At 53.6% G+C, this 26,911-nt stretch overlaps 1 protein-coding gene across 1 annotated transcript; it reads right to left on the bottom strand.

Annotated features, from left to right (window-relative positions):
• Positions 1-72: 72 nt before the first annotated feature.
• On the bottom strand, positions 73-25,324 carry ING5 (inhibitor of growth family member 5). The gene is made up of 8 exons (XM_045867553.3): positions 25,214-25,324; positions 22,970-23,041; positions 20,336-20,502; positions 18,780-18,891; positions 18,523-18,616; positions 5,419-5,554; positions 5,220-5,281; positions 73-3,458 (listed from the first exon to the last, which is right to left on the bottom strand). The coding sequence occupies exons 1-8, from the start codon at positions 25,248-25,250 to the stop codon at positions 3,416-3,418; spliced, it is 723 nt and encodes a 240-aa protein (XP_045723509.1). The 5' UTR covers positions 25,251-25,324; the 3' UTR covers positions 73-3,415.
• Between the last annotated feature and the right edge of the window lie 1,587 nt (positions 25,325-26,911).

Below are 26,911 nucleotides of genomic sequence, written 5' to 3'. Positions count from 1 at the left end.
ACACCCCTTTACAGTTCAACGGAGGGTATACTTACCATCTCTGGCCAAGCACTGAGGTCTCATCACTTCCTAGAATGACTCCTCAAACGTTTGTTCCAAAAAATACTTTATTTATTAAACAATATATCCATAATCTATAACATGATCCAAAAATACAGATATACATCTTTACATTATTTAATAAAAAGATTTACAATATTATCTTTCCTTTACAAAGGGAACATAGATAATTCCTTGAAAATAAAATGTAACATTCGTGTTAAAGCTGCATCATCTTTTTGGATGAAATGTGGTAAAAGTGAACACCACAAAATACATTTGTAGGAAGAAAGAAACTTCACAGAACTCTCTCCTGAATGAGAACATTTTTCTTAGACTTTGTTTTAAAACTCCTCTCGGCACAGGTAACAAGGACCAGTCATGGCTCACTAACAACGGAGGAAAACCTCCTATCTCCAAGGCCCACGGCCAGTGTTCCGACTTCCAGCCGCGGCCACACGGGGAAGCTGCTCTCCGGAGAGTGTTATTGCTCGAGGCAGACCCTGCCAGGGCTACCAGCTACCAGTCGGGAGTGCCGCGTGGCCACCCGGGACGAAGCCACCGTCCCCACGCGTCCCAGCAAACCCCCGTCGTTCCCGTGCAGACCAGAAGCCACCAGGCTCCGTGGCCATGGCCAGTGGCACCTCACACCTGCCCGCCCGGGAACCCCAGTCACACGGGCCTCAGCTCAGGGTCTGCAGCAGCCCCACGAACACAGCCACGGATGTGGGGGGCTCAGTTTAACAAATTATGTTTGTAAGTGCAGCATGTGTTGTTCTAGAGGAAAACGAGAGGCTATTGGTCAAACTGCTGACTGCTAACAGAGCACTGAGAGCAAGGAACATGCTGAGTCTCCTCTGAACACGGCGCTCCTTCCCTACAAGAAAACCCCACAGCCCCGTGGAGGGCCCGCGCCCTTGGCTCAGGTGCGGCTGCAACAGGGACCCCCCTCAACCCAAGGGACAGGGCTCTGCAGCCACCTCCGGGTCAGATCTGGTGCCTGGCAGGCAGACGGAGTCTGGTGGGCATCACCCTGAGGTAGGCGGCCAGGCCTCACGGGGCGATCCTCGGCAGGCGCCCACCGCCCCTGCGGGGCTGGAGCCAGGCCAGGTGGCAGGACATTCTTTCCCAAGCAAACAGCGCTGTCGCATCGGCGTTCACAGTCAGGGAGGGGCAGCAGACCCGTGCTGGCCCAAACAGCGTTCCAGGGAATAAATCTTGCTACTCTGCTCATGTCTTATTGTCTCCAAAGCTCTATCTATGGGTGTTGTTTTGGAGATATTTATGCAACCAACAAAAGCAAACACTACAGACAGCCAGGCACAGAACCTACAAAGAGAAAGCCGGCAGCTGGGTCGTCACTCAGCGACCAGCGGAGGACGGCATCACACACCAGCTCCCGACAGGGGAGTCGGCCGTCCCTCCTGCGCAGTGAGGGAGGCCCCTGCCCAGCCAACAGCCCACACCCCCAGGCACCAGTTTCCCCATGATGGCGGCGGCCGGGAAGTGTTCTAAGATGCAGTGCAAATACTAAACTAGCTTCCAAAGAATCATCACAAACTCGTGTACTTACCTATCCTCTCCACAAAAACTGGTAGAAGAGTGAAGAAAACAATTTTCCACAATTTATTCCCCACAATCTTTAAACACCTGTGTTAACAAAAAGCTAAGTTACTAAATACAAACAAGCCTCGTTTTCGGCTGCAGCTGAGATGGAGGGGCACGTGCAGGCCGGCGCGCATCCTGAGGCCCCCACCCCTCCTTTCTGAGCAGAAGGAAGGCTTCGGTTCCGGGATAGCTTGTCAGGCCAGCTGCTGACCCCCTACCCTAACCACGCAGCCTGGGACGGAAAGGGTGGCCCTCTCCGAAGTGACCTCACCTGCAGTCCCCTGGAAGCCCCATAAAGGACAGCAGGACAGCAGGTCTGGTGCAGGCTGCCCCGCCGAGAACCATAGACGTAGGGTCCAGCAGGACCCTCCCTGCCCTCTGACGTCAGAGTTAACATTCAGCTCTCATTTACCGACCAGGAACTGCCTTGGTGAGGAGTGGCCCATGCAGGACACAGCCCCCCAAGTTTCTCTCCGTGTCATCTCCTGTCCTTGGTGAAGTATTAGAGAACAGGAGGGAACATTCGGTAAACAAGGCCACTGGAGGAAGCAGCTGCACCGTTCCAGAAGGCCTCCTGATAAAGAAGACAATATTCTTCTTCAGTTGGGAATTTCACATCTCGACTCCGCCTCCTGGATTTCTTCTCCTGCCTCGAGGACAGAAACAGGTTTTCCTCTTTCTTCGGGACTCCTCAGGCTCCTCTAAACGTATGCTGGAGGGTCTCAGAGTCCACGCCTGCTCCCAGAAGTCACACTATGCACCATCACAAATGGATCTCAGCACACCAAACATATGCAATTTCCCCCAACTATTCCCAAAAACACGGTTCAAGATTGGTTTGGTGAATGCGGATTAGACAGAAAACACACTCTAGTTTCCTAGCTTCATTCCAGAACTGCGTGGCACGAGAAATTCACAAATCGCATCACATAATTGTCGTCCCCTCGGACATGAGCTGCTGACCGGTGTACGACATAACAGGTTTAAAATCAGCTCTTACTGGACTGGACTCACTTCACATACACACAGACCCACGATCTTCATGCTATTACAATAATTTCATCTTCACAGTAAAAACGTCAGGAATTCCCAGAGAAACGGAGCATCAGCTATCTGTCTCTTGCGGGCGGGTCACGGTAACGACCACCCGTGTGCTAACGAAGAGCCGTTTACTCCAGAAGCTAAAACCCTCACGGAGGGAACTGGGAGTCCAGACGAAAAAGGCAGTGCACAGCGAAGCAGAGACCTCCTCCTCCAGGGAGAGCCCGCCCTTCCCAGGCAGGCCACGGGCCCCGGCCCAGAGCTCGGACACGGCAGATGCCCTCCAGCAAGGCCTCGCCAGGTCCCACACGCAGACGCCTCAGCGGGGACAGATGTGCTTCCAGAGGTGCTGGGCACAGCCCCAGGAAGCAGGGACAGACCTCGCAGGCTCACGCCTCAGCTGCAGAGTGACGGTACTGCGCTGGCTGGGCGGTCCCCGCCGTAGCCCCCACGGAAGGCTCGGCTCCTTGGCGCACCTGCCGGGCTCGGCGCGGGGCCGGTACAAAGTCTCCAATAATGAAGTCACTGTGGCGAGTCCCCGTAAGATTGCTCCTCGAGCAAACAGGGCTCAGGTGGATTCTTGTTTGTTTTAGGAAGTATCCAGAATTACAACTGGCCACTGAGTTTTTAAATATCATTTGAAACAAGGTAGTTTTAAAATGAAGAGAAAATATTGCAACACGAAGAAGGAATATATTAACTTGCTCTTCTAGTCCAGGCATCAGGCTTACTTCTTCTTCCTCCTTTCCTGAACGCACCGTGGACAGAACCTGAGGAGAAAGACGCGGTGATCGGCCCTGTGAGTGCAGAGGCCCACAGCCCGCCTCCCCGGGCCGCCAGGACGGCACCAGGGGAGAGTGCACAGAGCACGCGGCCCTCGCATCGGGAAACCCCCAGCGAGGGGGAGCCCCAGCAAGTCACCCTAGCCAGCACGTGTTTTGCAGTCAACAGATACGAATCAATGTGCAAGACTGTTTCTACGCACGAACACTGCTCACCATCAAGTTAACTGGTCGTCCCTGTGTGATGCCGGGGTCGTCAGTAATCAGAGTGGAGGCGACACCCACAGCCACGCTGGCGACCAGAGGGGCTGGCGACCAAGCGTGCAGAGCATGGTGCGCGGAGCATGGCGCGTGGCACACCCAGCCAGGCGGGCAGGCCGAGAGGGCCCTGGGACCTGCGTGATTAGCCAGTGCTCCTGGTGACCCTGGGCAAGCAGGGTCAGCGCCTCACACACAGGAGGCGGCCCTTGGTCACTCCTGGGCCAGGGCAGCTATGAGTGACACAGGGATCGTTCCTGCTGCTTGCCACCTCAGCCCTCCTGGCTCCCGATGCAGGAGGCAGCTGATGCCATGGGACGCGCCCACCCAGGCACCAGGCCGCCACTCGCCAGTGTATGCTCTGTGCCAGGGAGTGAGTGCTGAGCACGCTCATGCCGCTGCCCCAGAGGAAGCAAAGCTCCCCCAGCAAACACGCTCACATGCAGCTCGTGCAGCACCAACACGTATCCGAGCTTCAGTCCTACTTAACAGGGAAGGAGCCTGAACACTGACCCCAGAGAAACACGGAGTTAGACAGCAGGAGTGGGGCCCACCCGGCCTCCCCAACTCTGCTTGTCCTGCCCTGTTCCTAGTGCATGATGGGTGGACGCCCATCTGCACGGCCCGCCCAGAAGCAAAATGGTTTTCCATCGCCTATGGACTCTTCCACCCAGAAGTTCCACAAACAACTCAAACCCCTGTCCAAACTCAAATCAGATCTCCCTGCCTCGCGCCCCACCACAAGTCACACCTGCCCCACAGGTGGCCAGCAGCCCCCCCACCCCCCACCCCCCCGCTCAGGTGCCCGCCCTGCTGCAGGGCACCCCACCCCCGCTCAGGGGCGCGTCCCATGACTGCTCAGACTCCGAGGTGACCCGGTGCCGGGAATGCACATGGCTGCCGTCACCCACCGAAGCCCGGGACGACACAGCCTGTCCTTCAGGGCTTTCTCATCTCCTCTGGGGAACAAGATTCCCAAGATTTCATTTTAGGGCAGATGTCCATTTTAAGCACAGGTAAATAAAAACCTGGTGTTTATTTAAATGAAATCTCAGACCACAAAAGCTGCCATTGAGCACAAGGATCAGGAACAGAAAGTGCTCATGCGCTCTGAACACCTTCCCAATTAAATAGAAGCCCTTCGGCAGGTCCCTGGCCTGCGCCCAGGTTTGGATCAGTCTTAATGCTCACACTCTTTGCCTTTTCCCAAAATTGCTCCAGGGAAAAGAGCTCCCCATTTCACACTTGTTTTTAAGAGTATCTCTACCTCAATGCAAAGAGTCAAAACAGCTATTCTCTAGAAGAATCACGAAAACGTCATAGAAGACTTGCCCCCAGGTGAGGTGGCAGCAGGTGTCCCTCTACCAGCTCAGCCCCAGGAACCAGGAGTGCTGAACCGGAGTGCCGAGGCCACAGCCCGGCTCTGCCGGGAAGCAGTGCACAGGACGCCCCGCAGACAGGGAAGGACAGAGCAGTCCCCCGCATACTGACCATTTTCCTTTGGGTTTCGTGGTCAGATCCACACAGGCGAAGTGAAACCACTCAATAGGACACTGCAAGGCAGAGGGGAGGCCACAGTCAGGACTCTGCGCTCTGTGGGCTGGACACCAAAGACAACAGCCCCCACCCGCCACCCCCCACCGGGGCTGCAGGGCCCCGCCCATGGCCTGTGCCCAGCGCCCACACTCACGTCTGGGTTGTCACAGCCTATCATCTCCCCATAGGACACCTGGTGGCACAGGCAGTACGTGGGCTCATTTGGGTCCACAGGCATGTCCAGCACGTCGGAGGGGTGCACGGACAGGATGGTGTCGGTGAACTCAGACCTGCAGGGAAAGCACAGCAGTGAGTAGCAGGTGGGTGGGGATGGTGTGCCCCCTTGGTACAAGACAAGAGGGGTACAGAGGCACCCCAGAGGGTGTGAGGGGTAGCATGCACCACCCAGCACTGGGGTTTGGCACTCTGGGGACATGAATCCATCCCTGTCTTGTCCCTCCATCTGGACAGGACCTACTCCCTGGGCTCCCAGCCCACCCACCTCAGGTCCACCCTCCCCAGCCTCTTAGGGACCCTCTCCCTTGGGGGAGTCACACCCCCACTCACCAGCTGCCAGTTGATGCCATCTGAGACCCCTTGACCCCAACCCAGACTGATCCAGCTGCCTTCACCCGCACACCCAGTACCACCCCTCACATGCCCACAGCACCAGCACCCCAAAAGCCAGAAACCTCCAGATGCCCTCCCCATTCCTGGAGCCTTAAGTCTTGGGAGCCCCCTCCCACCCCCAGCTGCCCACCTGCCAGCAAGCCATTTCTGACCACAGGGCACCATCACCCACCCACCCCCGTGAAGCAGGCCTATTGCCCCCCACGCCCCACAGCCACCCTAGGTCACTAACCAGTGTCCAGACAGAATCCAGCCTGCCCATGCCTCCCTCCCTGTCGGCTGCCCACAGCTCTGCAGCCAAGCAGGTGGGAGAGCAGGCGGGGGAGCGTCTGCCTGCGTGAGAACAGGGAGGGCTGGGGTGTTCACTCTTTCCTGTGATTCAGTAGCTTTCAGATAAACCTGTCAGCTCCAGGGAAACGTAGACCGTACGCTCCAATCAGCAAAGAAAGGCCTCCCCACCTCACTCTCCAGAATCAAGAACACGTACGTAACTCAAATATGCAACTGCTGTGGGGACACAGCCAGTTCACACCAGGAACCTGAGGGGAAGCCAAGAAACTGCAGCAGGTCACAACTGTTGAAAACACCAAGTCTGGTCCCAAAAGCAATCGCCACCCCCTTTCTCCCATGTTGCCTGTGTAGAAACACTCCGTGCCTCTGCAGTCAGCTACCCAGGCTCAGCCATGCACCTCCATGTCACACTGCCCCCCCCACAGAGCGCCCTGCTCTGACCCAGCGCCCCCAGAGCGCCCTCCTCTGACCCAGCGCCCCCACAGAGCGCCCTCCTCTGACCCAGCACCCCCCCACAGAGTGCCCTCCTCTGACCCAGCGCCCCCCCATAGAGCGCCTTCCTCTGACCCAGCGCCCCCAGAGCGCCCTCCTCTGACCCAGCGCCCCCAGAGCGCCCTCCTCTGACCCAGCGCCCCCAGAGCGGCCTCCTCTGACCCAGTGCCCACACAGAGCGCCCTCCTCTGACCCAGCGCCCCCCCACAGAGCGCCCTCCTCTGACCCAGCGCCCCCAGAGCGCCCTCCTCTGACCCAGCGCCCCCACAGAGCGCCCTCCTCTGACCCAGCGCCCCCCCAGAGCGTCATCCTCTGACCCACCACCCCCACAGAGCGCCCTCCTCTGTCCCAGCGCCCACAGAGCGCCGTCCTCTGACCCAGCGCCCACAGAGCGCCCTCCTCTGACCCGGCGCCCCCACAGAGCGCCCTCCTCTGTCCCAGCGCCCCCACAGAGCGCCTTCCTCTGTCCCGGCACCCTCCTCTGACCCAGCGCCCCCACAGAGCGCCCTCCTCTGACCCAGCACCCCCCCCAGAGTGCCCTCCTCTGACCCAGCGCCCCCACAGAGCGCCCTCCTCTGACCCAGCACCCCCCCCAGAGTGCCCTCCTCTGACCCAGCGCCACCCCACAGAGCGCCCTCCTCTGACCCAGCACCCCCAGAGCGCCCTCCTCTGACCCAGCGCCCCCACAGAGCGCCCTCCTCTGACCCAGCACCACCCCACAGAACCCTCCTCTGACCCGGTGCCCCCCCACAGAGCGCCGTCCTCTGTCCCAGTGCCCCCAGAGCTCCCTCCTCTGACGCAGCAACCCCACAGAACGCCCTCCTCTGACCCAGTGCCCACAGAGGGCCCTCCTCTGACCCGGCGCCCCCCCAGAGCGCCATCCTCTGACCCAGCACCCCCACAGAGCGCCCTCCTCTGACCCAGCGTGCCCCCCCAGAGCGCCGTCCTCTGTCCCAGCGCCCAGAGCGCCCTCCTCTGACCCGGTGCCCCCCCACAGAGCGCCCTCCTCTGACCCGGTGCCCCCAGAGCGCCCTCCTCTGACCCGGTGCCCCCCCACAGAGCACCCTCCTCTGTCCCAGTGCCCCCAGAGCGCCCTCCTCTGACGCAGCAACCCCACAGAACGCCCTCCTCTGACCCAGTGCCCACAGAGGGCCCTCCTCTGACCCGGCGCCCCCCCAGAGCGCCATCCTCTGACCCGGCACCCCCACAGAGCGCCCTCCTCTGACCCGGCGCCCACAGAGCGCCCTCCTCTGACCCGGCGCCCCCACAGAGCGCCCTCCTCTGTCCCAGCACCCTCCTCTGACCCAGCGCCCCCCCAGAATGCCATCCTCTGACCCAGCGCCCCCCCACAGAGCGCCCTCCTCTGACCCAGCGCGCCCCCACAGAGCGCTCTCCTCTGTCCCAGTGCCCCCCCAGAGTGCCCTCCTCTGACCCGGCGCCCCCACAGAGCGCCCTCCTCTGACCCAGCATGCCCCCAGAGCGCCCTCCTCTGACCCAGCGCCCCCACAGAGCACCCTCCTCTGACCCAGAGCCCCCCCACAGAGCGCCGTACTCTGTCCCAGGGCCCCCCCAAGAGAGCGCCCTCCTCTGAACCGGTGCCCCCACAAAGCGCCCTCCTCTGACCCAGCGCCCCCACAGAGCGCCCTCCTCTGACCCAGCGCCCCCCCACAGAGCGCCCTCCTCTGACCCAGAGTCCCCCCACAGAGCACCATCCTCTGTCCCAGCGCCCCCAGAGCACCCTCCTCTGTCCCAGGGCCCCCCATAGCGCCCTCCTCTGTCCCAATGCCCCCCCACAGAGCACCATCCTCTGTCCCAGCGCCCCCCAGAGCGCGGTCCTCTGACCCAGCGCCCCCCCCAGAGCGCCCTCCTCTGTCCCAGTGCCCCCCCAGGGCCCCCTCCTCTGTCCCAGCATGCCCCCAGAGCTCCCTCCTCTGACCCAGCCCCCCGAGAGAGCCCTCTGTTCCAGTGCCCCCGCAGAGCATCCTCCTCTGTCCCAGTGCCCCCCCAGAGTGCCCTCCTGTCCCAGGGGCCCCCAGAGAGCGCCCTCCTGACCCAGCACACCCCCAGAGCACCGTCCTCTGACCCAGCGCCCCATCCAGAGTGCCCTCCTCTGTCCCAGCATGCCCCCAGAGCTCCCTCCTCTGACCCAGCCCCCGACAGAGCCCTCTGTTCCAGCGCCCCCCCAGAGCGCCCTCCATTTCAGCGCCCCCCCCAGAGGTGCCCTCCTGTCCCAGCACCCCCCCAGAGAGTGCCCTCCTCTGTCCCAGCGCCCCCCCAGGGCCCCCTCCACTGTGCCAGCACCCCGCCCAGAGCACCCTCCTCTGTGCCAGCGCCCCGCCAGAGCGCCCCCCTGTGCCAGTGCCCCCCCGAGCGCCCTCCTCTGACCCAGCGCCCCCCCCAGAGCGCCCTCCTCTGACCCAGCACCCCCACACAGCGCCCTCCTGACCCAGCACCCCCACACAGCGCCCTCCTGACCCAGCGCCCCCCTAGAGCACCCTCCTCTATCCCAGTGCCCCCCCCAGAGCGCCCTCCTCTGACCCAGTGCCCCCCCAGAGCGCCCTCCTGTCCCAGGGCCCCCCAGAGAGTGCCCTCCTGACCCAGCACGCCCCCAGAGCGCCGTCCTCTGACCCAGCACCCCATCCAGAGTGCCCTCCTCTGTCCCAGCGTGCCCCTAGAGCTCCCTCCTCTGACCCAGCCCCCCAAGAGAGCCCTCAGTTCCAGCGCCCCCCCAGAGCACCCTCCTGTCCCAGCGCCCCCCCAGAGAGTGCCCTCCTCTGTTCCAGCGCCCCCCGAGCGCCCTCCTCTGACCCAGCGCCCCCCCAGAGTGCCATCCTCTGTCCCAGCACCCAGCGCCATCTTCTGTCCCAGCAGCCCCCCCAGAGCACCCTCCTCTGACCCAGCGCCCCCCCAGAGATCACCCTCCTCTGACCCAGTGCCCCCCCAGAGAGCACCGTCCTGTCCCAGCGCCCCCCCCGAGCACCGTCCTGACCCAGCGCCCCCCCCAGAGCCCCCTCCTGTCCCAGCAGCCCCCCCAGAGCGCCCTCCTCTGACCCAGCGCCCCCCCCAAAGAGCACCATCCTCTGTCCCAGCACCCCCCCAGAGCACCCTCCTCTGACCCAGCACCCCCCCCAGAGCACCGTCCTCTGACCCAGCGCCCCCCCCAGAGAGCACCATCCTCTGTCCCAGCACCCCCCCAGAGCACCCTCCTCTGACCCAGCACCCCCCCCCAGAGCGCCATCCTCTGTCCCAGCACCCAGCGCCATCTTCTGTCCCAGCAGGCCCCCCAGAGCACCCTCCTCTGACCCAGCGCCCCCCCAGAGATCACCCTCCTCTGACCCAGCGCCCCCCCAGAGAGCACCGTCCTCTGTCCCAGCGCCCCCCCAGAGCACTGGCCTCTGACCCAACGCCCCCCCCGAACACCGTCCTGACCCAGCGCCCCCCCAGAGCCCCCTCCTCTGTCCCAGCAGCCCCCCCAGAGCGCCCTCCTCTGACCCAGCGTCCCCCCAAAGAGCACCATCCTCTGTCCCAGCACCCCCCCAGAGCACCCTCCTCTGACCCAGCACCCCCCCCAGAGCACCGTCCTCTGTCCCAGCAGCCCCCCCAGACCACCCTCCTCTGACCCAGCGCCCCCCCAAAAGCATTGTCTTCTGTCCCAGCGCCCCCCCCCCCCAGAGCGCCGCCCTCTGACCCAGTGCTCCCCCCGCAGAGAGAGTCGCCCCCGGGGCCCTTGGGGTGAGTGCTGCCCGCCAGAGCAAGTGATGTCCCTGAAGGCCCCAGAGCCTGTGGGAGCCTCTTCCCTCCATAGGTGAGCTGCTCTGTCTCTGGGAACATGGGGACTTTCTCTTTTTATCTGAAATCTGCAGCATCACAAAATGCATCCTGCTCCACATGCTTCGGGCAACCCTCCGGACTGGGACGTGGTTTCTTCTGTGTTCTGCCAAACAGATTTCTCGGCTTGGCCCCTGACACCCTCAACCCGCGCTGGACCAGTGTCCTTCCCATCAGTGGGCTTGTGTCGCCGGGCACTCACCTGGATGATCAGTGCCAACCCGCCGTGGGTGCCCCACAGACGCACTCAGGGCACTCAGGGCACTCAGGGCACGCACCTTCCGGGTGCCCGCTGCGCTTTGGCGGCTCTGTGTGCTCTGCTGGCAAAGCCTGACTGAACTCTCATACCGGGGGCTGACACCTGACCTGAGCCCACGTCCCTCAGGTTCAAGGGCACCACCCAACCAAGGAGGAGGCCCAAGGGCCACCCCCTCTCCAGTCTCACCTGAGGGGGCTCTGGGGCGGGAGGGTGGAGGGGAGCGCCAGGAGGTCCCGGGAAGGCCAAGCCCACCGGGGCCTTTCCTGCTTGCCGGGCAGGCTGGAGACCCCACGTCAGCCCTGCTGGCCACCTCACTCCGACCCTGCTGGGCACAAGCGGCGTCCTCCAAGCTCATTTCCCTGGACACTGCAGGCATCTCTCACTGGGGAGTGCCAGGGATCCCCCTCCCATGCCTGAACCTCCTGATGTCCTTCCCAAGCACAAGTCGTAGCCAGATTTCAGGGCAGGCCCACCACCGGTCACACACCCGCTCACACACCCCTAACCTCAGCGAGCCCCTCTGGCCTGTCCCAACATCCGTACAGTAGGACAGGAACAGCACTGCCACTCAGGGGGGCCGTGGAGAAGGAGTTCACGCAGAAGGGCCGAGTCCAGCCCGACCTGCCTGCCGAGATGTTCTGCAAAACTACCCACCCGACGTTCCCCTTCTTAGCTGCAGCCAGCCCAGAAGAAAGGCTGGGGAAGCAGTGACCAAGTGATCCACCTCCAGTGCCACCAGACAGTGGTCAGCAATGCGCACACCGTCACAGCTCTGTCGAGGGAAAAGCCGAATGCCCATTCATCTCAAGTGTGTCCACAGACATGGGTCACCATGAGGTCTGAGCACAGCCAGGGGCACGCCCCACCAGGGAGGCTCCAACCACGCTGGAGAGCTGGGGCCTCGCTCCCTGCAAGGGGACCCCTGGTAAGGAGGAGGCCAATGAGAGCGTCCACTGTCTCCAAAAAAGGCCACTGGCCCTTTGGGTTCTGATCAGCAAGGAGCAGGAAGACTCAGAACCCTACAGCTACAAGTCAAAAATATATGCCCAATAAGCTGCTAAGACCACATTTTAAAGACACTGGCGAGCTGTGGAGTGACACGGGCCAGATGCGCTAGGGCTGAGGGAGGGGTGGCGGCCCCGCTCCTGGGCTTAGCCAAGGGCTGGCTGCCCTCTGGGGGACACACCGAGCCAGACACCTCTGAACCTTACACTCAGGGCAGCAGTGACCCCACAGCCCGTTTACTGAACCCGGGGGCCATGCAGACGCTTCAGGGAGGCAGAATGGCAGAGCAAAGATCCAAGTCGTGTTCTCGGGGAAGGGGCCTGCCTCCTCCTGACCTCTGCCAACTGTAGAAACAGGGCAGGCCGGACACAAGAAAGGAAAGCTAAGCATCACCAGGGCGCTGTCCAGCCACACAGGAAGCCTTTCAGGAAGGAGAAATAAACCGTGGGTTCTCCATCAAGAGCTGGGGAGGGTCTCCCCTCATCAGAGAGGACTGGGCCCAGGTAAAGGGGCCTCGGTTTGCCTGGACCAAAAGCAAAAGAAACTCCTGGAGAATAGTGGAACCCTCACCCTGCGTGCTCCTCTCCCACCTGAAGTCAGGCCGACACTGAGAACTACAGGGTGTGAAAAAGAGCAGGAGAACATGGCCGGAACCCCAGGAGAGGCCAGCTAACAGAAGCAGAGGCACCAATGACCCGAAGTGAAAACCAGCAGACAAGGGCTTGAAGAAGCTACCAGAAAGACAATATGAGTAAGACAAATACAAATATGGACACTTTTCAGAAAGGAACTCAAATCTACAAAAAAAGGAATCCAGTGGATGTTCTAGAACAGAAAACGACAATGTACGAAATACCACATTGGTGGTCTCCTCCCTCTGTAACTGACACGGGCAGACTGCACCCAGAGAGGCCACCATAGCGTGGGCCCATCAACCCCGCCAGACCCACAGAGCGCCAGCTCAAGCAAGTGCACACAAGAAACTAGGCACCCCCAGTCAAATATCAAACAAATCCACCAAGCACATGAGGACAAGCACTATCTAAATGTTTACTAAAGATGTATTCTCCAAGTTTCATGTCTTGTCAGCAAAATCAAGACTTTGGGAAATGCTGGGAGTCAAACAGTCCAGGTTCTTCAAAAGGAAAATTGTGGACAAAAGAAAGGGATGGAGAAAAACTCACACATGAAAGAGACTTACAGGGCTTATCTACACAAGAAAAGAAAAAAGCTTCCACTTCTGACCAGGACACAACAACAAGCACCGAACTTGCCCTCCTACTGTGAACAACTAGAAAACGGGAAAGAGCATGTGACACAGCGGTTTCCAGACGCTGACAAGAGGCAGCTCAGGACTGCAACCCTAAGAGAAGGTAAACAAACACGGCGAGCCCTGCAATCTCTCAGCATCCTGCTGGAAGTCCTTCCCACGCCCCAGTCCACCAATAGGAAAACCAAATGCAGCATGGGTATCTAGAACTGAGGAAAAAACCCAAAGTTCCAGGAGGGTAAGGCTGCTGGAAGCTGGTGGCAAGGTACTGGAAAGGAAGAAGGTAAAGAGAACATGCTCCAGAAATCTGGAAAGGGATCCCTTTGTTTTTCACAAAAAAACTAACCTGTGTACAGGGTGAGAATCCCTGAGTCCACACAGAGAACACAGGGGAGCCGTGAGTGGAACAGCAGCCACAGAGGCTCAAAGACGTCTCAGCTCCACCCAGCCAGCATGGAGAGGCCTCATTAAATTCAAAAGGCATTCAGAAGAGAACCCAGAAGGGTCACACCTTAGCAGTATAACTTAACCAACCCTAGAATAAAGGCTACCCTAACCTACAGGTTGGCAAAATATGGCCTGCAGTTGGCTGGCTGTTTCTGTAAATAAAGTTTTATTGAAACACAGCAACATCACACAACTATATATTTTTTGTGGATGCTTTTGAAGATTTGAGTGGTCACAACAAAGACAGTATGCCCTGCAAGCCTAAAATATTTACTATCTGGCCCTTTAAGAAAGAAGTTTTTTTTACAAAGGTTAAAAATGAGCCTGCGAGGACACCTGGGTGGCTCAGTTGGTGAAGCATCTGCCTTCGGCTCAGGTCATGATCTCAGGGTCCTGGGATCAAACCCCGCATTGGGCTCCCTGCTCAGCGGGGACACTGCTTCTCCCTCTCCCTCTATTCCTCACCCCTGCTCATGCTCTCTCAAATAAATAAAAAATCTTAAAAAAAAAAAAAAACAAGGCTGCAAAGGATCAAGTTGATCCACAGGTGATTAAACCACTGAACAAAAATTAGAAAATTAAAAAAAATAATAAAAATTCAACACCCATTAAGTGAAGACGACAAAATCCAGACACTCAACAACATAACATTCACACTGTCAAACATCCCATAAAAAATTACTAGACATGTGAAGAAACAGAAAAATGTGACTTTAACCATGAGAAAAACCAGTCAATAAAAACAGACCTGCCAAACTATTCAAAGTGTGTATGTTAAATATGTAAAGCTTTTCATATATCAATCATACCTTTAAAAATTGGTTTTTAGGGGCGCCTGGGTGGCTCAGTTGGTTAAGCAACTGCCTTCGGCTCAGGTCATGATCCTGGAGTCCCTGGATTGAGTCCCGCATCGGGCTCCCTGCTCGGCAGGGAGTCTGCTTCTCCCTCTGACCCTCCCCTCTCTCATGTGCTCTCTCTCATTCTCTCTCTCTCTCAAATAAATAAATAAATAAAATCTTAAAAAAAAAATTTTTTTTTAAATTAAAAAAATTGGTTTTTAAAAAAGAAAGAAATAGGGGCGCCTGGGTGGCTCAGTCGTTAAGCATCTGCCTTCGGCTCAGGTCTTGGCCCAGGATCCTGGGATGGAGTCCCACATCAGGCTCTCTGCTCGGCAGGAAGCCTGCTTCTCCCTCTCCCACTCCCCCTGCTTGTGTTCCCTCTCTCTGTCTCTATCTGTCAAATAAATAAATAAAATAAGAAAGAAATATACTTGGAAGTAAACAAATAGATTCAGAAAAGATCTTTCAAAAAGCTATTATAAATATTTATGTTCAAAAACATAAAAAAAAATAAATGTAGTAAGAAAAATAGAAAGTATAAAATATAAATAAACAGAACTTCTTCACAAGGGAAATCTCTTAAGTGGAAGATTCACTAAAGGAAACTAAGATTAAATTAGACACCAAGGAAAAAAACACTTGAAGATAAAGTAACAGAAACTATCCAAATAGAAACATAGAAAGAAAAACACTGGCCAAAAAAATGAGCAGAGCCTCAGTGAACTGTGGGAAAATATCAAGCTAACATACATGTAATTGGAGTCCCATAAAAAGACAAAAGGAGAGCAGAAAAAAATATTTGAAGAATGAATGCCTGAAAATGTTCCAAATCTGATACAAACTATAAAGAAACAGTTCCAAGAAGCTCAATGAGCTCCAAGCAGAATACACATGAAAAATCCACACTAGAACAGATCATAATTAAGTTATTAAAAATCAAATTGCTGAATGGAAATCTTAGAAGCAGTAAAAATAAATAAAGTCACTTACATATAAAAAATCAAAGATAAGAACTATCACTAATTTCTCATCAGAATCAATTCAAGATGGAAGACAACAGGACAACATCCTTAGCGCTAGAAGAAAAAAGTCAACCTAAAATTCTATATCCATCAAAAATATCCTTCAAAAAAGGAGATAAAAGAGACATTTTCAGAGAAAAGGAATTGAGAAAATTCATCAGCAGCAGCCCTGCACTGTAAAACAACGTTAAAGGAAGTTCTTCAGGCAGGAGAGAGATGACACTAGATGGAAATCTGCATCTACATAAGGAAATAAAAGCAGTGGAAATGGTATGTACATGGAGTGACAATAAAACTCCTTCTCATGTCTGAAAATCTGTTTAATATAATCAATGGTTTAAATAATAATGACAATATGTTGTGAGGCTTATATCATGCATAGAAGTAAAATTTTTGACAATAGCACAAAGGACAGGAGGAAAAATACTTGCATCAGTTCTTACATTAAACATGAAATACTGTAATATTATTGGAAGTTCATTGTGGTAAGTTAATGAACAGGGTGAATACACTAAAACAATCCTTAAATACCAAAACAACAACAACAACAACAAAAAAACCCCTAAAAAATGCTTGATTATTCTAAAAGAAGACACTAACATAAGAGATGGCACAGACAACTAACAGCAAGAGGGTAAATTTAAATCCAATCATATCAGTAATTACATTAAATCTGAGTACTCTAAATATTACAGTAAAAAAGCAGAGATTGTCAGACTAGATAAAAAAAGCAAGAGTCAGCTTTGCTGACTTCAAGAAACCCACTCTAAATACAAACACAAAAATACGTTGAAAGTAAAAGAATGAAAAAGGAAAAAGATCCACCATGCAACAACTCATCGTAAGACAACTGGAGTGACTATCATAATATCAGACCAAGTAGACTTCAAAACAAAGAATATTACAAGAAATAAAAAAAGGGAGACATTTCATAACAGTGAAGGAGTCAGCTATTTTTAGAAAAACCTAAATGCATATGTACCAACAAATAACAGAACTTTAAAATATGTGAAGCAAAAACTGACAGACAGAAAGGAGAAATAGACAAATCCATAGCTAGAGTTGAAGATTTCAACATTCTTCCCTTAGTATTATCAGTCGCATAAGCAGAGTATCAGTAAGGATACAGAAGACCAACAACACTATCAACCAAGCTATCTGATTGACATCTACAGAACACTCCACCAAAAACAGCAAAACACGACATTCTTTTTTCAAGGGTATATGGAACATACAGCAAAACAGGACCACAAACCATAACACAAGTCTTAATCGATTTCAGAGAATTTCTATTATATGATATTCTCTGATCATAGCAAAATTAATTTAAAAATTGAAATCAGAAAGTTACCTGGAAAATCCCAAATTATTTGGAAGCTGAGAACATACTTCTACATAAGCTATGAGTCAAAGAAGAATCACAAAGGAAATTTTAAAATATTTTGAATGGAATAAAAATAACACAACATATCCAAATTTGTGGGATATGCTAAAACAGTAATTAGATTTAACAGTAATTAGAAGAAAATTTATAGCTTTAAATACTTATATGAGAAAAGAAGGAAAGTATGAAAATCACTGATCTAAGCTACTTTCACCTTAAAAAGCCGGAAAAAGAAAAGCAAAGTAAATTCAAGTACTGGAAAGGAAAAAATAAAACTATGAGCAGAAATAGGGGCACCTGGGTGGCTCAGTAGGTTAAGCATCTGACTCATGATTTGGGCTCAGGTCATGATCTCAGGGTCGTGAGACTGAGCCCTGCATAAGGCTCTGTGCTGGGCGTGGAGTCTAAGATTCTCTCCCTCCCTCTTCCTCTGCCCCTCCCCCCTCTAAAAAAATATATGAGCAGAAATCAATGATAGAAAACAAACAACAGAGAAAATATAAAAACCAACAAAACCAAAATCTAATTCTCTGTAAAGATCAAGACAAGATGAGAGAAGACATAAATTATTAACATTAGGTCTGGAAGAGGAATCATCAGTACAGATCCTACAACAGAAAGATGATCATGTATTATGAGCAATTTGATGTGAATAAATCTGACAACTTACATGAAACAACCAAATTCCTTGAAAGACACAGATTACCAAAACTGACTCAAGAAGAAATAGAAAGGCTGAATAGTTCCATAACTTTAAAGAAACTGAATACAGCATTCAACAATAAACTTAAAATAAGTACATTTTATTGTATGTAAATTATTTCTTAATAAAATTAACTTTGAAGGTTAAGAAAAAAATGAGCAAGATTAAACTATAGCGTCCAGGAATGCACATGTTGGGGACAACACTATAAAGAATGGAAATAAACACCACATACGTCTGGGTTGTGTTTACCTGGGGCAGAGGAAGGCGGTTATGGTTTTGACAGGTACATGAAAGTGCTTCTGATAGCAGTCAGTGACAGAGAAGGATGTGCCTGAGAGTAATTCATTAAACTACATGTTTGTTCTGCATGTGTATACTGCAAGATGGTATTTGGCGTTTTTCTTAAAAGTTTAAACACCAGGTTTAAGAACCAAAATTTCTCCCTTTTTTTGGTCAAGAACTGACTCTGAGATCTCCCCCTAACTGTCAAAACCATGTCCACGGACGCCACTGGGCACTTTACTGTTTTCACTGTACTCTAAAAATCACTTCTGTGAAGCAACACAGTAGCTTGGGGGATGAGGGAAGCAGGTGGGAGAAAGCTTTAAATGAAATATTCTGAAGTTCAAGGTAAATGATACATATATTTAATAAATGCAGTCATGCAACTTAATAACAAATATATCCAAAATATATATTTATACATAAAACAATGAACAGCTATATATTTAGCTGCTAAAGCGTGGCTTAGCCTGAACTGTCAATAAATATAGTGTCATTCAAGAGGCAGGACACACAGTGGCTAAGAGCATGGGTTGTGGAGTCAGACCGCCCAGTGCACACCCAGCTCTCCCACACAGGAGCTGTAAAACCTAGGGCCGGTCCTGCTCCCTGGGAACCCCGTCGGGCTGCCGAGCACAGCGGAGCTGGAGCCTGCACACGGAAAGCATGCAGAACTACACCCACCGCGGGCATGCAGGAAGCACTTCCTCGCTGTTAGCTGCCATTGGTGTTTCTAGATGCTAAGGAAATACTGATGCTAAGTAACCTTTGGGGAGAAAGAGACAAGGAAAAGAGCCTCTCACCCTCCTTTGTGCTTCTTTTTCTTTGGAGTGTCTTCCTCTGAGGTCCTCCTGCCACGACCCCGGGAGCCTCTTTTTTCTTTCTGACCTCGACCTTCTGAAAGACAATAAACACCCCAATTATCTTCACAGAATTCACTGAAGCAGGACACGAGTTACTCAAATATATTTACCATAATGTTCCTCACATATTTATCACCAAAATTCTTCAAAACTCCACAGAAAACAGTAACAAAATAAAGAAAAATTAACAGACTTGCTTTTTAACCCTCGTCCTCCAGAGCTTTCAAAGTCACTGCCCTCCATCTTGTCCTTCAGATCTGCTTCGAAGCGCGCCAGGTCTGCATCGAGCCTTCGAATGTGTTTATCCACCTACAGAGAAGGATGCTCACGAGTCTTATTTAAAAATGAAAGCAAAACACCTCAAGAATCACAAACACACTGGAAATCAACCAGGAAGTACTTTCTTGCCCTTTAATTGAGTTTTCAATTAAGAAAGCTCCTAAAACAAGGTCCACTATCTCAGTTTATGAAGGGTCTTTGTCCCCATGTTTTGAAACCTTAACAGAAGAAACCCTACTCAGGAAAACCACGACGGCAGGCAATAAGGAGAAATGGGGCTGTGAAATGCAATGGAATGGGGACGAGGACATATAATACTAAACCCTAATTTAACCCTAGTTTAAAAATCTGAAGAACGTACAGGTTCTCAGAGAAAAGGCCTCTAACGCTCTAGTCAGGACAAGATGGAAGAAAGAAGAGAAGGCAGTGGGGTCAAAGCATGGGGATGAGACAGTGACCACACTGCCCCAATGGAGGAGGCCCCCAGAGAGACGGCACACTCGGCCCCTCACCCAGTGGACTCACAACAGTCAACCCATTAACCCACACCATGTGTCACTGTCCAAAAGGAGGACTTCTCTATCCATCCTTGTCTGGAAACAAACTATAATCTCAAACTCTGTTACGCATCAGAGAGAATCTGACTGTCTTTGACAACTGATCAAACCTAACTTTTAAAAAGCAGGCTGCTTACTGTAAAGATTCAGCACTTCGGAGGGGCACGTGGGTTAAGCATCTAACTCCTGATTTTGCCTCAGGTCATGATCTCAGGGTCTTAAGATCAAGCCCCGTGTCAGGCTCAGAAAGGAGTCTGCTTGAGATTTTCCCTCCCCCACAACCCCATCCCCCATATACATGCACGCTCTCTGGCGCTCTCAATCTCTCTCTCTCTCTCAAGTAAATAAATCTTAAAAAAAAAAAAAAAATTCAGCACTTTAGGGCATCAAAACCCCAAATATAAGCATTACGTTCTCCTTTTAGAGTATTCTTTCTCGAATACAGCTTAATTCAGGTTTTTAAAAAATTGTTTTTTATTGGGGGAGGCAGGGAACGGAGTTAGGTGACAGTGTGTGAGGACGACAGAGCTTCCATCACTACACAACCTGATGTGCATCACGGGACAATGGCTCTGTGCCACCATGAGCCCCACACAAGACCTACTTGAGAGAAAACTGGACACAACAAATTCTAGGACTTTACCTAGAGCTGACAAAATAAGCATTAAAGAAATATATAAAAACTAAGAGCAAATAAAGTGTCCAAATATACAAGCACAAAGGGCATGGAAACCAGACTGCAGGACGGCCCCTGAGGAAGGACACCCCAACGCATGCCTTGTCTAGAAGCATCTCTCTGTCAAAATCTGACCCCACTTCAGATGCACCACTTCTCAGCAGCTGGTCCCTTCCCACGTAAAAGGGAGGAGCCTGGGCCCCCAGCTGCCCCCCGGGCCCCCAGCCCCCCACCTCCTCACCATCTCATAGGTCTGCATGGCCAGCTGCACCTTGTCATCACTGTACTCCTTACACTTGCTGTAGGCACTCTGGATCTTCTGCAGGTGCTCCACACGCTGGTCTGGAGAAAGTGTCTTCACTGTGGATATATACTCTGCAGCCAGGATGTCGATCTCTGCCTTCTTATCTGACAGAGAAATGGGGGAAAAGCTAGTCCCTGCAAGAGATTCCCTGATAACAAGTAAAGCTGAACAATGCCAAGTTGCGGGGCGCCTGGGTGGCTCAGTCGTTAGGCGTCTGCCTTCAGCTCAGGTCATGATCCCAGGGTCCTGGGATCGAGCCCCACATTGGGCTCCCTGCTCCGCGGGAAGCCTGCTTCTCCCTCTGCCACTCCCCCTGCTTGTGTTCCCTCTCTCTCTCTCCCTCTGTCAAATAATAAAATCTTAAAAAATAACAAAACAAAGAATAAAGCCAAGTTGCAGCAAAGAAGTGGCTGACTCAACACGGAGGCACCGCTGGTGGGAGCACGGTGGGCACGGCCTTCGGCAAACAGCCCAGCACCAGGGGCCGTGCGGACACCACAGCTAGGACAGCACACCCAGGACGTGACAGTGTTTTTAAGTGCCCTCCCAGAAAGTACGCATGCTGACCTCTCTGACTCCCCACAGTCCCTGCTGGAATAGCAAGTTATGAGCTCACCTTAGCTACAACCTGGCATACTAGTCCTCAGTACACACACCCTAGATTTAGGATACATACAACATTCATAAATGCAGACAACAGGAAACGAGCCAAATGTGCAATCCACAATAAAACAGACCAATAAGCTGTGGTCCATTCACACAGCAACCAAAACGGCACAACAACTATTATACACAGCAATGTGAGTTAAATCCCACAGAAAGCGGCAGTGAGCCAGAAAAGCGAGACACAAAGGACAACGTACTGTGAGATCCCACTGATATTAAGGACGGACACATACAACTGTGAACTCTTTGGTTTAAGGAGGTGAGAAAACTTGTTGTAGGGGAAAATGAGGGTGGGAGCCCCTTGCAGGGAGGGGCAGCATGCTCAGCAGGCTTACACAGGGCCCCAGGCGCCCGAGGCCCCACTTCTCCATCTAGGGAGAGGTTTGCAAGGTGCTGTTTGTTGGGCAATTTACAAACACTTGTGCTTATTCCTGAATGTAAATGCTGTATTTCATAATAACAGAACTCTCTGTATCTGCTAGTCAGGAGACTGTAGCTCAGTGAAAAACCACAGCTATTCTGATCTTACAAAACCTGTGGCAGGCACAATGAATGAAAAATCACCCACACCCAAGCACATCGCCACAAAACATAAAACCTCAGGGACAAAGACAGCAGTCCAGAGGCTGCCTAACAGGAAAGGCAAGAAGACCACAGGTATACGGGCGCCTGGGTGGCTCAGTCATTAAGCGTCTGCCCTCGGCTCAGGTCATGGTCTCAGGGTCCTGGAATCAAGCCCCGCATCGGGCTCCCTGCTCAGTGGGAAGCCTGCTTCTCCCTCTCCCACTCCGCCTGCTTGTGTTCCCTCTCTCGCTGTATCTCTCTGTCAAATAAATAAATAAAATAAAATAAAATAAAATAAAATAAAATAAAATAAAATAAAATAAAATAAAATAAAAAAAGAAGACCACAGGTATAAAGGATGAGGAATCAGATCTCTCAAGGGCCACAGGGACGCTGGGAGACAAAGCAGCAGTGCCTTCCACATGCTGAGGGAAAATGATTGTCAAGCTGGAATTCTATACCCAGCCAAACTGTTCATCAACTATGAGACCAGAACAAGCATGTTTTCAGACATATGGCATTAAGAAATCTACCTTCCCATGTACTGTTTTTTCAGGAAACTACTGGAGGAAAGGCTCCACTACAACAAGGGATCAAGAGAAAGGATGTTTACAACACAGGAATCAGGGTCCTGCCCGAAAGATGAGCAGAGGCAGTGCCTGTGCCGCAGGCCTGGAAACAGTCAGCCTAGACAAGACCCACAGGACAGGAGGCTCCAGGGGAAAGGTCTGAATGTGCAGGGCAAACTTAGGACTGGCAGATCACCTGGGGCAGCAGACACAATGAAAACGTGCAACGTGTATGGAACGTGGAAAACAAGGCAATTATGAGCTCTAAGAAAAAGTTATTCCAAAAAGGTCTCGTAAGCATAGCATGTGATGTGGCCCAGCTGCAAACCACCTCCACAGGAGTCCTGAAGGAAACGCCATCCCAGGTCTACGGCAGACTCAGATTCTAAGCCCAGACACCGGGAGACGCGGGGGGAGGGGGGAAGCAAACCTTCATATTCCACAATAACAGAATAAAGTCCAAAGCAAAAGGGAAATACAGTAATAAACAGCAGCAAAAACATGATGTTTAGAAACAAGGAGCTAAATACCAGAAGACCGCAAAGTGCTATCTGTTTAAACCACGTATACACAGTTTGAAACCAGAAAACCTTTTAAAGGAAAGGAAAGGTAACGAGGAATGCACAATGGTTGTAAAGATGCTACAGGAAGCTGTGCTAGAACCCAAAAAACTAAGTCGAATTTTAAAGTGTCAGCATTGTCCGTAAGACGGGGCCACCTCTCCCCAGCTGTCAGAGCCCACCTCGGGCTGTACTAAAGAGCCCGGACCTACCTTCTGTCCTCTGGTCCAGCTCTCGCATGAGCTGGAAGTTCCTCTGAAGCTCACATGGAAGGTTCTCAATGCCTGAAACATAGAGACGTGTACTTCTCAGTAGCAGGATAAAACCTGCCTTCCAGACTTTACACCTAAAGTCTACAAAGAATAAGCTCCCTTCATTTTCTGTTTCTGTTAGGATTTGAGGAACAGAAGGATTAAGGTAAGTCTTTGGGGGAGACAGGCTTCAGATGGTGTTGGAAGCTGGAAAAGTTAGAGGAGGACTTACCCTCCAGCTGCAAGCAGAGGCCGGGAAGGTGGCCCTTGTGACTCTTCCATCCCGGCCCTTGTGACTCTTCCATCCCACACCCCCAGCCAGTCCTCCCCTCTCAGTACCCCCCAACAGTGGGTAAGACCAAAGCCCTGGGGTCTCTTTACTCTGATACCCAGTTCATGGGGTGGTGCCGGCCAGTGCTGTGTGGTAGACTTCATGCAAGGAGACATGGTCTGAGCTATACAATACAACAGCCATTGGCCACGGGGCTGCTGAGCACCTGAAATGGGGCTACTACGACTGAGGGACTGAACTTTTCCTTTGCTCAAGTTTCATTCATTTCAAGTTACACAGACCATGCTGGTCAGCACAGGTCAAAGACCCCAGCCCACACTGCTTTCCCCACTGCACTGCCGTGCTCCTACTCCAGGCCAGCCATCCAGCCTGTCTGCAAGCTTACAGCTGCCCAGCTCACCCAGAGAATGGCACACATGCCCTCCCCAGCCTCCAGGCTCACCACAGCCTCCCCAAGGACCTCCCTGTTCTGTCCTATCCTGGGTTCTGCAGGACAGTGCCACCCCAGGTCTCTCACAGCCTGCTGGGCTCCTTCATGCCCCTTAATCTGCTGTGAACTTTTAAAAAGTCCATTTACCCCATTTGAAAGTAAGTTCCAGGAAAATGAGGACCGAGGCTTAGCACACAGCAGGTGTTCAAAACTCAAGCAGGCACCTCCATTCTGAGCCTGCACACAGGTGCCCCGTGCACGATGGAACTCACAATCCTCAAAGTGTCTTCATAGGGCTCACTGGGCAGGTACCAGGACAAGAAGGGCAAGCCACAGTGCTCCCCAGCAGACAGGTCAGCGCAGTAAAGACACGGCAGGAAAGGGCCTCCCCTCCTCAGTGCTCTCTCACCGGGACCCCCCCATGGCTCAGGCTGAACCCCACCATCTCCCCCAGGGCAGGGGCTCACTCCCCACCGTCAGCAGCTGCAGGTACCAATGCCCGGTTATATTCCCACTGCAATAGAAAGCTCCAGAGCACCCAGCCCAGCCCCCCCCCAGCCGCCCCCCCCAAGGCCGTCCACAGCCAGAGCCAGATCAGCAGCGTTCAAACGTGGGCTCTCCGCTGTGGAGTGCATGACCTTGACAAGCTACTTGGCCTCCACGGCCTGCATTCTCCCACCTGCTCAGAAGTTCTCAGGACGCCCCAACCTGAGCTACATGTAGGCAGAAGGATGCCTGCAGGAAGAGTCTCCCAGACGTCTTTCCGTGGTGACCATCACTGCCCTCAACACCTGGACCAGCCCTGACAGTCCCCTCCTACCAACGCCACGCGGAAGGACAGGCACCCTAGGAGACTCTCCCCGCCAGTACTGGCTCGCCCAACTCCCAGGTCACCGCACGAGCAGGCACAGAACCCCGGCCGGAGTCCCCCCCACATCCCGGACCCGGAGCCCCCCAGGACCAGCCCCGCGTCCGAGGAGGTTGGGGCTCGAACACAGGAGCCTGACTGCGCGGTGGGGGCGGGGCCAGGGCGGGGCCTAAGGCGGGGGGCGGTGCCAGGCCGGCGGATCGGGGCTGTGAGGGGCGGAGCGGGGCCGTGAGGTGGGCCTTGCCCGGGAGGGGCCGAGGGCGGGGACGGCGGGGCGGCCGCTGAGGCCAGGGCCGAGGGCGGGGCCTAGCCGGAGAGGGCGGGGCCGTGGCACGCAAGCCCCGCCCCGTGCCCACCAGCCCCCGCCCCTCCGTGACGCACCTGGAATTGGCGCGGCCGTGACGGTGGGACCCCGCGCCGCGCCCCCCGCGCGCACCTCCTTGCGGCCCCGCCCCGCCCGGCGCGCGCCCCCCGCCGCCCCCGCCGCTGCCGGACCGCCCTTGCCACCCCCACGAGCCCTCGGGGTCCGCGCGCGGCGCCTGGTGCCCGCAGGGTGGGCCCGTGTGGGGAGACCCTGCGCGGGCGCCGGGCCCGAGGGCCGCGAGGGGCGCTTACTGTCCAGGTAGTGCTCCAAGTACATGGCGGTCGCCATCTTCGTCCGCGGCCGCGCTCTAGGTCTGCGCGGGCGGGCGGGGCCGCGAGGGGCGGAGGCGGGGCCGGCGCGTTCACTATTAATGAACCTCGGGCGCTGATTGGTCCCCTCGGTGGGGCGGGGCGCCGTCTGGACATGCCCCCCGGCTTCCGGTCGGAGGGCTGCGCGCGGCGTCGCGCGGGAGCGGGGTCCGGGCTCGGGGGCGGGGTTGAGGGCCCCGCACATCCTGGACGCACGTCCCTGCCCGCGTGGCCGGGGCCCGGGCTCCCGCCCCACTCCCCGGCAGCTGCTCTGGCGGGAGCAGGTGCGGGCGGGTGTGACGAGCGCGGTCCCGCGAGCGCGCGCGGAGGCCCCAGCGCCCAGCGGGGCGGCCGGCGACGCACGTGCAGGTGGAGCGCGGGGCTCGGGAGAAGGGCCTGCGCCCCTGAGCTTCAAGGCCTTCCTCCCGCTGCTTAACACACCCTGACCAGTGGAGTAGCAGTGTCGTTATTAAAGATGGGTGTTTAAACATACAGTCCCTCTCGTGAGCTCTCCCCTAAACCTGCCCTAGTCTAACAAATGGAAGCACTGCTTTTGCCAATTTTACGTTCACTGAGAAAATTCAAACTACATAGGAACTTACAGTTTCCCCACCTCCTCCGGATACAGATCTGTGACCCTTGTTCACCTTTGAATCTGAATGTTAGCAGTTTGGGTGCATCCTTTCTGGCCTCCTTCACTGCTTGGGAAAATGCACATATGCACAGGTACGTAATTGCACACCACCGACCTTTGGGGCTACGTTGGTTTTTTTTTTTTTCTTTTAGCTAAACAGACTTTATTTTTTAGAGTAGTTTTAAATTTACGAAAAAACTGAGAAGTGGAGTTCCTGTATACCCCTAAACACGTGCGCGCGCGCGCACACACACACACACACAAACAGCCCCATTACAAACACCTTGCACTAGTGGTACATTTATTATAACTGATGAAATAATATTGGTACATTATTATTAAAGTCCATAGTTTACATTAGGGCTCACTCTGTGTTGTACATTCTATAGGTTTTGACAAGTGTATAATGACATGTATTCAACATTACAATATACAGAATAGTTTCTCTGCCCCCCAAATCCTGTGCTCCACTTTTTATCCCTCTCCCCACTCCCCACACCCCTGACAAACACTGATCTTTTTACTGCATTTTCCCTTTTCCGGAATGTGGTAGAGTTGGAATCACACAGTGTATGCAGACTTTTCAGACTGGCTTCTTTCACTAAGTAAAATGCATTTAAGTTTCCTCCATGCTTTTTTGTGGCTTGATAGCTCATTTCTTCTTAACGCTGAGTAATAGTTCATTGTCTGGATGGACCACAGTTTACCCATTCACCTATTGAAGGACTTCGTGGTTGTTTCCAAGTTTTGCCAATTATGAATAAAGCTGCTGTAATCATTTGTGTACAGGTTTTTGTGTGGACATGTTTTTAATTCCTTTGGTTAAATACAAAGAAGTGTAAGACTGTCTAGGTTTGTAGGAAACCACCAAACTGGCTTCCAAAATGGCCACATGATTTTGCATTTCTACCAGCAAAGAATAAAGAGTTCATGTTGCTGGGCGCCTGGGTGGCTCAGTCGGTTAAGCGGCTGCCTTCAGCTCAGGTCATGATCCCAGGATTCTGGGG

The sequence above is a fragment of the Mirounga angustirostris genome, unplaced genomic scaffold (assembly GCF_029215605.1).
Source record: "Mirounga angustirostris isolate CCGP_5_RB_7025 unplaced genomic scaffold, mMirAng1.0.hap1 SCAF_3, whole genome shotgun sequence".
Taxonomy (NCBI): domain Eukaryota; kingdom Metazoa; phylum Chordata; class Mammalia; order Carnivora; family Phocidae; genus Mirounga; species Mirounga angustirostris.
The sequence above is the reverse complement of the archived record's forward strand: the minus strand, read 5'-3'. Positions and strand labels throughout refer to the sequence as shown.